The sequence below is a fragment of the Morone saxatilis genome, unplaced genomic scaffold (assembly GCF_004916995.1).
Source record: "Morone saxatilis isolate NCDOM2014 unplaced genomic scaffold, NCSU_SB_2.0 Contig21, whole genome shotgun sequence".
NCBI classification, from domain to species: Eukaryota; Metazoa; Chordata; class Actinopteri; family Moronidae; genus Morone; species Morone saxatilis.
This window is the reverse complement of record NW_023339774.1, coordinates 4,779,691-4,793,019: the sequence shown is the minus strand read 5'-3', so window position 1 is coordinate 4,793,019 and position 13,329 is coordinate 4,779,691. Positions and strand designations below refer to the sequence as shown.

Below are 13,329 nucleotides of genomic sequence, written 5' to 3'. Positions count from 1 at the left end.
CTGTTTCTCTGTGTGTGTCTCTCTCTCTCACACACACACACACACACACACACACACACAGACACATACTATCATACATACACATTCAAACACAGGCACAGAGCAGCAAAAGTAAGATTTTGCAGCCTGTGTTGGTGTTTCAGGTCATCTCAGTGGTGTTGGGTGGGTTTGAGGTTCTGCACCAAACTGGGAAAACCATTTCTTTATAGTTTTGTGCATGGAAGCATTGTCATCTTGAAAAAGGAAAGGGACAAACTCAAACTGTAAAAAAAAAAGTATGTTTCTTAATATTTTTGGCCAGAGTGCATTTCATCATAACAGTCTTAAGTTCATGCATTATAGTAACTGACTCAGTTACTGCTTCTGGTGTTTGAAAACTACCTTTTCCAACGACTGGGGGTATCATAGGTTACTAGTAAAATAATAAATAAATCTCTTAAATGAATAAAAAGTCTCCTGTGAAAGAAGCAGTGAAATGGGTTTTACTGTTTGTCCCAGGTGTTCATAGTTGGAGCGGGCTAAGCTCAGGGAGTAAGGAAGTGCTGATTAGGGAAATAGAGGCTATAAATGCAGAGGATGATGAGCAGAAAGGCCTTGATAATGAAAATACAACCCAGAAATAGACAGCTTCAACTCATACATACATAAAAAGCATATAAGTACTCACACGCAAGCACATGGAAACGCATGCAAACACATACACATATGTATAAGACCTACACTCACACATTTATCACACACACACACACACACACACACACACACAATGATTCCCTGATACTGCTTGAGATTTTTTCATTTTAGAGATCAAAAGAACACATCAAACAAGATGTATTTCATGAAGGTCAGTCTGTTGGATGGGGGTTTGAATTGGATACACAGCATGGTTCAAACAGCATGATACAATACTAACAATATCATAGGATTGACACCTTGTAATAATATTCAGCATCAAAATCACTTCAATGACCATGAGGCGCACATGTACTGTAGAGGGATTGTAGAGGACAGTGGAGGAGGTAAAACTGCTGGTTTGCAAGATAATGACACTGCTACACATGGAGAGAGGACCAGACACAACTGTGCTAGCGGTGCTAACAGTTACTATATGGCAAATTTACATTTCAGCCCGGATTTTACACTCGCCGGCAGTTCTTGGATATTGCAGACAAAAACTCAGGATCTCCCACTCAGAGACAAATTGGCATTCACTCCAAAAAGAATTCAAAAGATGCAATCTGAGAGATGTGTGGCAGAGCCTGAGAGATACCTAGCAGGTTAAATATCTGGACCAGTCGATCAGTCCAAATCCTGCTGTGTGAAATTTATATTGACCTGCAAAGACAGCAGCGACAACCTAAAGCCAATGAGAGAGCAAGATACGGGGGCGAGCCTGGCTATGATAAAGGCTCCTCGGTGTGCTTCAACCCAATAAATGGAAAACTGGTTGGGTTGCTCACCGCAAATCAGAACACAAACAACTTGGATCATTAGCTAGCTAGGAAAGGACTGTCTCACGCATCTTTTCCCGTATCACTCACGTGTTTTGTTGACTAATCGTAGGTTGGAGACCAGACATACTTGTCAGGGATTCCTACTAGTGAGATAATTGTAATGAGTGACACCCTATCGACGATCACTCATGTTATGTGAAAAGCACAACAACTACTAAGGTACCTCAGACAGTCATGTAATGTGATCAGTACAGCAATCTGATTTAAAAGTTTAAAAGTTGTATGTGTAGGCGATACTGATAAACCACTTACTGCCTCAGTGTATATTATTATGTGGCAGTAAGAGCTCAGAGATTCCCCCAACCAAACTGAGGATACAGCCACTTTATTTTATAATGAACGTTTTTATAATTACCTTCTTTTCTTTTATAGTTATAGTATTGTAAATGCTTTTGATGTTTGATGCTCGCACTTGAGTGATGAAAAGAGCTCAATCTGCAGCACCCTTTGGCTTTACAGAGCTTTACAGTGAACTCACAGTTTCTGTCAGTGTTTGAAAATACTTTAATCCCACAACTGTTTGAGTCAACAAACCAAAACAATGCTGTCTCTGGTACTGGACTCTGAGCTGATTACATGGCAGACAAAGCCATCCTCAAACCAATATTTTAAAGACTGCTTCAGGGTATCATAACCTTTCTGGCCTGACTATAAATATCCCTTTAAAAGTGAAAATGCTGAATTGCTGCTATTGTGAAGTCCAGGGGCACAGCATGTATTGTTCAGATGAATTGTCTTGGCAATACAGACTGAACACCTCTCTATTTTATTATCTGTGCCTGCCGCCCTGCTCTGCTGTAAATAAGAAAAATAAGAGCTGGATAGTAGAACAAAATTAATTAGGTAACCATTTGTGTTGTCACAACGTTACTTTGACAGCTACAATTGAAAAGAGGAGAAAATCTAACAAAAATGAAGCTGATAATGATTTCCTTTGAATCTCAGAATTGGCTTATTTTTTGCTCTCCCCTCAGTCAGGGATTTCTAAATGAACTGCCAGTGTAACATCTCACACCTGATGAGACTTTTTAAACTGGAGTGGATTGCATCATGTCTTATAAATGTTATTGATCCCCTACATTACCTCATCTGGGAAATCAGGTTAGGCTCAAACTGCACCAGTATGCATGTATTTTTTTTAACAATGGACTAATAGAAGGACGGATTGGGTTATTTTGCATTATCACAAATCAGAAATGTTATGCTCTGTTTGCAACTATGGCACTGCTGCTGAAAATATTCATACTGATTTTTGTATCAAATTCTTAGCTCCCATTGCATTTGTGTTTGGCAATGACGCACACACAAAACCAGTCATATAACTGCAACACCAAAGGCTCTGACTGAACCTGGGACCTTTGATTTTACAGTGAACTGTGGAATAAACCAGAAATGCCAAACAAATCATCTAAAAACCATTTCCACAAAAATAGTACAGTTCCCACGCATGATGGGGAAAGGGAAGTCAGTGCTGAGCTTTGTACAAGGACAACCTTTCAGGGGTGAAAATATATTAAACCAGTATTTCTGACCCCCTCGTCCTCCAGTCCAGTCGCCAATCCCTCCTCAGCAGTTGCAGTGTGGCACCTCTCACAGTTCTGCCAGTTTTTCATCAGAAGGAGTTATTTCTCTGCAACACACTGGATAAGAGACTGGGTAGGAAGTGTCCTGTAAATTCTTGGAGAGGATGAAAGCAACCAAGTGGCCATAAATTTTCCAGGCTGACTTAGTGGAGGCTGCTGAAGAGCAGAAATGCTTTTTCACACATGACCACCACACATAGTCTGCATTGCTGCTGGTATTACAGGCGTGAAATCCACCGATCAGATTATTCATATGCTGTTGTAGCTGCAATGCTTTGACTGACCCCACTAACATAGTGTCATAGTATCAGAGTCATTTAAATGTTAATAAGAGTGTTTGGTGCAGAAAGATGACAGCAGCGGTTATTGGTTCAAATGCTCTAAATGACCTGTACTTAAATTTGCTAATTCACAAAGATGGTAAGAAGCGCTATGTGGTTAAACAACAACATTTTCAGTGTCTGTGGTGGCCTGTTATACACAAAGTCAATGGAAAAACACAAGTGTATGTGAACTGGTGCGGATGCATCGCTGGTTGAATTGAAGATATGACAGCAAAACTTAAAAAATGCTCATGATGATCGGTAACTTGAGCAAAAGATTCCTGCTTATCACAAAGAAACTGAAGGGAAATTAGGGAGAGGAGTGGAGTTCCTAGTAAGTTTTAGACCTTAACAACAGAGTTTGGAGGCACAATCTATTTTGTTGTTTAGGCATATGAAGATTTGTTGGTTTGTGAGTAGATGAATTTGGCAGCCTGCATAGAGGAAATACTGCAGTCTATTAAATGTCCAGCAGATTGTTTAGTCCCATTTATCTCAGTTATCAGTTAGCCCTGCCCCTTATACAATCCGTCTTTTTCTGTCTGAAAAGGGCACCGTTGACAAAAAGGGCAGGTAATCACAGCCACTGCCGTGCACCCTGTCGCTGTGTTGTATGGCAACAGGTCAAAACAAAGTCTATAAATTACTTTTAAACCCTCTTTGGACACAAGTCTGAAGGAAATGTGTTCCTCCTCCTCTCAAAATACCTCCCACAGCCATCGTTTCTCTCTCTCTGTGTTCTCTCTTCCAGCGTTGCTACAGTATATCGCCTCCCCCTGTCAGGGGAAGACTGTCCATCAGAGCCTCCATAATGAAAAGTGAGCTCTCCCACTCACCTTCCTCCCCTCTCTCTCGCCCCCTTTCTTTCTCTGCAGTCAGCTGCTGTCTCTTCCAACTTTCCTCTCTCCCCTCTCCTCTTATTTCTCCACACCAACACACTCTCTCTCCCTTTACAAAGTCACAGTCAAAGTCAAAAGAGAAGACAGTAGAAGTACACTATGGTGAGTGAGTTAAGGGCAGCATGGTATAGGTTAGTAACACACTTTGGTGCACCTTAGAGTACCCAGTTTCAGTTTTAGATTTTAATACTTGAGGGTTGATCACTAAAGAGCAAAACATGACATCCTTTTGGTACTATCTATTATGTAAAACACAAAAGAGGTCTGCTTAGTCAATTTCTAAACATCATAGTTAAAGCTGATTTTCATAATTGATTCATTTTTCAATTATTTTTCAATTAATTACTCATTCATCAAAAGGATCTCAGTCCAGTGTAACATGAATTTAGAACAATTCTAAACAAAGAAAAGCAGCCTATCCTTGCATTTCAAAAACTTCAACTAACCTTTTTCTGGATAGATGACCTAAAACATTAATCAAATATCAAAACTGTTGTTCATTTTTCTGTTGATCCACTAACCAATTAACTGACTAATAATTTCAGTGCTGCAACAGCTTCTTTGTCCTCCATGTCTTCACGTCTTTTATTTCTCTGTCCACTTGTTATCATACTGTATGACACAAGCAACAAAAGGAATGTAAATGTCTGTAAATAACCAGTTAAGGTCAAATTGTTGTCATTGTTATTAATTCCTCTGTGTTTGGGTTGATTGATTGGGATTTGGGCTCACACATTAATAAAAGGAAGAAAAACAGCACTCATGTTGCTGTAACAATAAGTGACGTTTTCTTCCTCAAGACATTAAAGTGTGTGTCTGAGGTAAAAGGTAAGACTTTACGGGTACAGCTTGTCCATTCCCATCAATGACAACAGTCTGACTAAAGAGTAATCAGTGACTCCACTGACCCATTGTCACTCTTCCATGCCATTTCCTAGGCCAGTGGTGGAGTTAACAGACAGATAACCATGTCCCAAGAGAAACTCTCAACACACAAACACACAGATAGTCCTGTATTTAGTGTGCAAGCATACGCACACAAAGAGGAAATGACTTGTTTTGAATCTCACCTTTCCTGCTGCAGAGGCTCCTTTGTCCACAGAGAAGCTGCAGAGAAAAAAACGAACAGGACAAATTAATCACTGAGGGACAGTTGAGTCTTCACATGTACACGCACGCACGCACACACGCACACACGTACACACGTACACACACAATTTCACTTGTCCACACATGCATTCACATTGCCATGGATTATATTCATGGAGCGCTCAAGTCCGACTTTCAAACAGATTTGATCTTTATGCTGCAGCTTGCCGTACATATCCAACCATCTGACTGCATATTAAAAAATCATGATGCACTAAATAATGCGACAGGTGCAGTGATTAAAATACAATGACGAGGAAGGGGGAGTTTTGTCAGATTGAAGGTACCTTTAGACTTGCATGCACTGCAATGTAAAAACCTATAGTTACAGGCAAACTGATGTGCATTTACAGTATGTATACACACAGGAGACCCATCAAACTGATTTAAGTGAACAGCTTATTTTTACCAATTTCCTCACTGAAATGCTGTCCTCTCGCTCTCAAACACACACACACATACATGTACAGTTTGGAGCTAGGAATGGAAAAGAGGATTTGAAATATCATGACTGACAGCTTTTTATCTTTCTGAATATATTTCTCATTTATCACAGGCTGATAAATGCACAGTAGCACAGATTTTTAAATCTCTGTCATGGCTTTCATGTTCTTTAGAGATGTGTCAAAAACCGCTGCACAGAGAGGCATTTTTTACAGGAAACATGAGGTGGGCATGTCTTCCAGTCAGCATTTTCATTAAATTTAAAGCACAGACATCAAAATGCATGTCACAAACACACAGCGACACTCTCTCCCTGAAAACATAAAAGCAAGTGTTTAGAAACGTGTCATTTTTTCCAGCTCCATATTCATTCCCGAGTGAAATGACTCGAGTAGATGTCTTTACATACTCAAGTGCCCACGAAGTAATAGGCTTTAAATCCATGAGTAAACACGACAACTCACAGCGCGGTGTCCGTGGGCCAGAAATAATGAAAAAATATATAATTAAACCAGAGTCAGAAAATACTGCAGTCCCACCTGCAATAGCACATTAAACTCAGCTTGGAGACCAGTTTTGGGATTCAAATTCAATTAGCCCGGTTGACTTTGGGGACCAACTCAGCTGTTTATTCTCTCTTCATTCTGATTTTTCCAATGTCTCCTCCCTGGCTTTTTTTTTATACTGCCAGATAATTGGCAGTCTTGAAGAAGGACATACTAAATGAAACACTGAGCAGCACTGTAATCTCACTGATTTAAAATATGCAATGTGGTACTAACACAGACAGAAAAAAACAAATTAGTAATTGTAGTAAAAACATTGTTTCAAGCTAGAATATAACCAAAGATTGCAACTTTTTTCTTACTTAAAAAGATTCAAAATGTTAAATAAATACATGGAATAATGGAAATCTATTTATGGTATTCATCTAAGTTTATGTATGCAACAAAAACATTGAAACTATTAACTGTTTTACCTGCAGCATGGTGCATATTCCAATTTCATATTATATATAATTTTTAGATTATTACAAGTTTGAAAACAAAATTAAATACTGTGTGGAAATTATTCAAAATTATTCATGATATATGTAAATATATTAGGAGTCTCAAATTAAACAGCCATGTCTAAGTGCTCTTGCATAGGGATACCAGAGTAAAACAAACTCTGTAATAACCCTAACAGAACATCTCAGATCCGACCAGAAATTCATTGTTGATATAAGTGTTAAATACGTTTTATATCCCTGTTGGTTTTGGAAAATCAGAGAGGAATTACAAGTTCTGAGTTGTCAGTCTGACGGGTTGTGCCTTATTGTGTTTATGAGAAAATGAGTCCGGCATTTACATCAGACTTTAATTTTGCTGTTGGGGATCATATTTATTCCAGGTCACAAGCTGCAGATGAGTTGCTCAGGTGTGGCATTTTGAGAAGAGCTCTGGCATTTTTCCAGCAGTGGTGCATATTGCTTTTTTTTTATTCTCAAAAGAAGGAGCAAATGAGAGTACTTTCATCTGAGAGACGGACTACTGATCACATTAGGCGGTTAAAGACTGTGGCATCTACTTTAGTCTAAGAAAGAGAGGATGTTTTATTTCATAATGTTCTGTGAATAGTTTTCCCTCCTGCACTGCTCTCAAGTCTCAAGTTTGTTTCTTGTGCCAGTTTTCATCACTGAATCTAGCATAGTTTCAATTTGGCTAAATTGGGTGAAAAGAAAAGAGATTTTTGGGTGGTTAAACAAACCAAATTAAATCAATGTAGCCCACAGATACTGTAAAAATAAAATGTCTCTTGTGTCAGTAAGTTATAGTAAAATGATGGTAGTTCTTTACTTGTTGGTGATTCCCATAACCTTTGAATGTCTCTGCAGCTAGGCAGGCTTAGTAAATATCAGACTGTTCTAATGAAAATGATCAATGATGAAAAGACCAACAGACAGCTGAATAAATTATTTAAAGTGTGCAGATAAATAGAATTTACATTTAGAGTTGAAAATACTGCCTATATACACTTTATGCATTAGCCTTAGTTAAAAAAACTCTTCACAAACCTTTTTATCCAATCAGTAACCTACAGTGTACAGTATAACAAAGCACTCCTCTACTCTTAACTTAGGCCTACTTTCCTTCTTTAGCTCTGATTCTCAGCCCAAACTGAACCGTGCCTGACCAGACTTAAAGGAAGAATTCGACATAGGAAAAATGCTTATTTGCTCATTCTGAAAGCCAACGATCGATGCCACTCTCATGTCTGTACGCTTAAAGAAGCTACAGGCATCAGGGCGGTTAGCCAAGCTTAGCACCAAGAAGGAAGTCTTGTTGTCACCATGGGGATGCCAGACAACCAGCTGAGATTGCAGGAAGTTAAAAGAAATATTCCAACACATAACCCCTTGTAAAACTACATTGTGTTGTTTTTAAACTTTACCCTTACACTTAAACAAACGAGGTAGCTAATAACGAGTTAAGTAGTGAGCTTAAGTTGTTAACAATGCACTGAGCCTGGCTAGATGTTGCTAAGCTAAGCATCTCTTGACGCTTTATATTGAGAGTACAGACATGAGAGTGGTATCAATCTACTCGTCTAATTCTTGACAAGCAAGCAAATCAGCATTCTTTCCTAAAGATTTTGTTCGAGCTCATCTGGCTTGAGTTGTGTTCAGCTCCATCTGATTTATAATTTTTTCTTTTTATCCCCTACATGAAAACATTTTGAAAAACAAAATCCATTTTCACTTTTATTTGTTTGTTAACTCCTTACAGAGTTCAAAAGAGTTATTTGCTTAATAATAAATAATTAATAGCATTTTCAGTTGATGTTTTGAGGTTTCAAAATGTCATCATTATAAATCTTAGTAATAAATCAACTATAAATGCTGTCATTAATATGTGGAAATCTAGATTTACTTATTTCACAAAAATGACAGTATTGACAGTAGTGTACTCTGTTGGCTATTTTATGAGTAGGCTTGGACCAGAGGAGGTGTGCTTAATAAAAACTCACCCTGCCACGCTGCTGTTGGCGGAGCTCTCTGCGATCTGCGAGCTGGCAATCCACTTGGTCTCTCCCACCACAGTCCTGGCGTGCGGAAGGCGGCCCACGTCTTTCACCGTCATCATCAGGTGCCGTGACGACTTCAGGACCCTGACGGCTTCGTCGTGCGGGATGCTCAGAAAGCTGCGGCCGTTCACCTCCAAGATCTGGTCACCGACCTGCGGGGAGGGGAGAGCACACAGAGGCGTGGTGGGGGGGACTGAGCAAGGCGGCAAGGGTGGACCAGGTAGAGACTGTCACATGCACAGGTTCATAGGTCAAAGGTCAGAGAGAGGTAACATAACAGATGAAGGTGGTGGAGGTGTGTGAGATGTTTAATGGATCACAGCGAGTTAATCAGGCGGTAGGTTTCTTGTTAAAAGTTGTGACTTTCTCCGGTTGGGCAGCGAACAGAAATAATTACATAAACATTAAAGTATTCATTGCTCACTGAAAGGTTCAAGACCAGAACTGTTTAATATGTAATTGACAAGGCTTTCACAAGTAATTTCACATTGTATCAAAGGGCAAAGCCTGGAGGCAGCGGCAGAAGGACTATAATGATGTCCATACTAAACACCACCTTGGACTGTACCTCCTGTCTCCTATAATGAGCTGATGTATTGTAGCTTTAACCTTGAGGTCAACTGTCTGAGGTGTGCCAGAGACCCTCTGAATGAAACTGAAACACCATTTCAACCTCAAACTGCACTTTTCCTACGTACTTGATCTGCACGTCTGCCTCGCTTGGCTTTATCTCACTGCTATGCAGCACGAAATATTGTGCATATACTGTTCTGTATGCAAACATGGATAACTTTACTCTATGTTTGAAGTATAAAATGTGTCACAACAAAGACCTGATCAGCCATCATAGTTTACACTGCAACAGAAGTGCAAGGTTTTTATTTCAGCCGCTCATATTACAAGTGAACAACAGTGTAGACACTGTGATAACAAACAGTCCTCTTTCCCCACGTGTAAAGAAATGCTCTGGATCTAAAGAAAATAATGTCAGGTAGTTTGGTCATCTTACTGCATTACACTGACTATATTAACTTTATCTGTCACCATAACTGCGTAACAAATTAGTCACAGAGGACAGGCTCACCACTGGTCACTGGTCTTGTAAATGACTTTGTCTGGCATTTAGGCTTGATGTAGTGTTTAGCATTTTAAAAAAGTCACCAAATGTCACTTTTTGTCTCTTTGTTTTATTCCCATTTAACTCTGTTCAGCCAACCGAGCCTCACAATCATTTCAATGTTCTCTCGGAGCAGCGGCCAATGCAAGCTGGGGATTAAAGACATTCAGAATCTCATATGTTTCAGTTTCTTGGGTGTTTTCCAACAACCTGAGGTGACCCAACACCACATCTGTCACCGCTAATGCACAGCAGCACCTCTACAACACATCTGAGGCAGCCGACATACACTCCATACACTCCTCTGCCTTTATTAGATTCCACACTGACACAATTTGTAGTAATATATAGTAGGGACATTTGATTGCAAATGCAAAGAGACACATAATCCAAACTGTATTTACAAATGTAATCAGTCAGCGCTAACAAGGAACACTGCAGTGAGAACACACACTGCTGCCACAGCAAACACTTCTTATAAGCACTTACTTGTGCTGTCAGGCTGCGTTGAAGCCACAGGGATGAGAGACAGATTTTAAGACAGATTACAAGCTGTTTGTTCCAGCTGTTTGCATACAAAAAGGCACAAAAAAGAGGCAATAATCATCTTCTTATGGAGTTTTAACAGTGTTTGACAACACTGCAGCTCAATTTATTGTAAGCTCAGCTCGGTTTATCTAAGTTTCACTTGGATTTGACACAGCTTGAGAGCACACATGGCTATGAAACGCAAACACAGTTATTTTTCTTCTGTCACTTAAAGAGAAATGGAATTTTGACGTTATAAAAAAAACATTATATTATCACATCATATACCTGTTTTAAATTGTAGTTAAAAAGTTTTTTGTGTACAGTAACAGACAGCTGTTTCCAAGCTATGTTCAGTAAATGTGCGAGGTATGTTTTTTTTCCAAATGTTGAATCGTTCTTAAACAAGAATGAAAAGAAAAGGAAAAGAAAACGGGTTAGGGTTAGGGAACACCCCAAATATAGGGTGTGTGGCTGTCACAGCTTAGCGAAGACACCTGAGCATAACAGAGCCATCATTAATGTTAATAGTAACACCTGTGCTTTTCCTATTATTATAACAAGTCAAAATGTCTGCTGTGAAAATGGCCTATTAGTTGCTATGGTGAGGCGCAGTCTGTGGGTTGCTGCAGTTAAATATAACTGAGAAAGTCATTCTATGTTTTATGGTAGAGTGGAGGCCCCACTAGAAGAAGAAGTATTTGAAAGTGGATTTGTGTGAATTGAAATTGTAAATAAAAACACGTGGAATGAAACAAACATAGAGACACACGCTGTATTTGTGTCACGGTGTTGTTGACCCGTTTCCATATTTTCTACGTGAGATCGAGATCATATCTTTGCCTGCTCTGCTGTGTCAGTCAGCTAGTTTGTTCCAGCACTGCAGCACCAGTTCATCGAGTGAGATTATTTGCACCTGTTGTATCTGGCAAATGAATGGAACTTTGATTCTGACTCTAATTACATGCTGATTACATTTGATGACCCTGTGAGGCTCATTCAAAACCACACTGTTGATTAAGAGGAACCAATTAGAGGATGCCAATATACTGTATTAATCTCCCTAGGAATTTCTTTATGATTGTAATGGCTCAGGGAGGACCGATCAATATTTAGTTACTTGTGGTGTTGTTGCTGTTCATTTTAGGGACCGACAAGAAAACCGTGTATGCACATGCATGCAGCTTTATGCGGTAAAAAAAAGTTGAGTCACTAAACTGTGCTTCTGCATCTCCTGCTGTCATCAAGTTGCCACTGACATCTTTCCTTTCCTCTTTCTCTCTCTTCTTATTATTCTGCTCCTCCATGCTCCCCTCCTCTCCCTCATTATGCTTCTATTTGAGAGTAGATGGACCCTGTCCTGAGTCACAAGCACTTCATTTTTTGTGATCAATCTCCGCGTCACAACAGAGTCGCCGTCGCTTTGCTGCATTCTGGGTAATTAATCAACAACCAGTGGCAATGATGTTTATGAGCTGTTTAATAATAACACATTCTTGATGCAGGCAAAAAAAGCAACTCAGGCGGCAGAGTGTATTTTGATTGATAGCAAATGCTACACACACACACACACACACACACACACAGAAAACACAACTGAAAGTTCCAATTATACACCCTGGATGTCCAGAATGATTCTCCCTGTTGCTGTGAACACACTTGCATGTGACTGATTCAGCAGGGCCAGGCAGGAGTAGAAAAAACTTTCTGTGGCTTCTCAATGACTCTATGTACTAATCCATGGAAGTAAGTACAAGTAAACAAGCTGCCATTACTGGTGGCATTTCACTTGGCATATGTAAAGGATTCTAAAAGCTTTTGTACAGCTTTAGCCAAGAAATACGACCAGTAGAGCCTGATACATGTTGAAATATAGTCCTGAAAATGCTGCTTAAGGACTGGCGATTCTGTATTTTTTTTTATTTTTATTGTTAGCTGGTCACACAAAAAGACACAAAATAAATAGTCTTAATTAATCTTCTTCCTCTGTTGCACTATTGTTACCTAAAAACACATTAGTGAGAAACATTTTAGAACTGGGTGGCATGTTACGTCATCACCACGAACACACACAGACACACACACTGTAGTTTATTTTGAGACAATCACATCCAGTTCTCTGTCCTGCTGCTGCAAATTCCCTAGAGCACCAACAATAGTCTCCAACAAATGTATAGTTTACTCCTGTTTTAGTACCGTTGGTTAAAAACTATAGTGGCCGACTGTTCTGGAACAATAAGGAGCCTTTTGAAGAAATTAAACATTATTAGTGTCCCATTTTAAGTGCTGGAAAACTTCAAAGTGATGTCAACAAACACGTTAATTTTATGGAATATAAAGATATAAATAAATGCACTTTTATAAAAGCCAGAAATCGTGGATTGCGAGTTTGTTTATTTGAAATCATATGCAGCAAATGAAGTCTGAAAACAAATGCTGCTTAGGTCTGCAAGTACTTGATACAGCACTTTCAAAAGTGGTAACAGTTTTTTCCCCCACAAATCTAAAGTTTTAACTAATTTCAATATTTTGAGACTGAGTAACATCCACATTCAAAAGGCTTTCATTTATCAGAGGAAGGGTTGCCTGAACGTCTTTGGATTATGCCAGGCAGATTAGTCTCTGCAGTATAATCCACATTAATAACCGTAATAAACTCTGTAATATAAGTAACAGACTAACAAACAGGCAGTAAAAAGACTAAGC

General features: G+C 39.2%; 1 protein-coding gene across 1 annotated transcript in view; it reads right to left on the bottom strand.

Moving 5' to 3' along the window:
- The window catches only part of whrna (whirlin a), a gene marked incomplete in the record, with an annotated part of 122,113 nt that overhangs the window by 28,930 nt on the left and 79,854 nt on the right, over window positions 1–13,329 (bottom strand). The window contains 2 exon segments of the mRNA XM_035667386.1: window positions 5,390–5,426; window positions 8,922–9,129. Coding sequence (XP_035523279.1) covers window positions 5,390–5,426; window positions 8,922–9,129 — 245 coding nt within the window.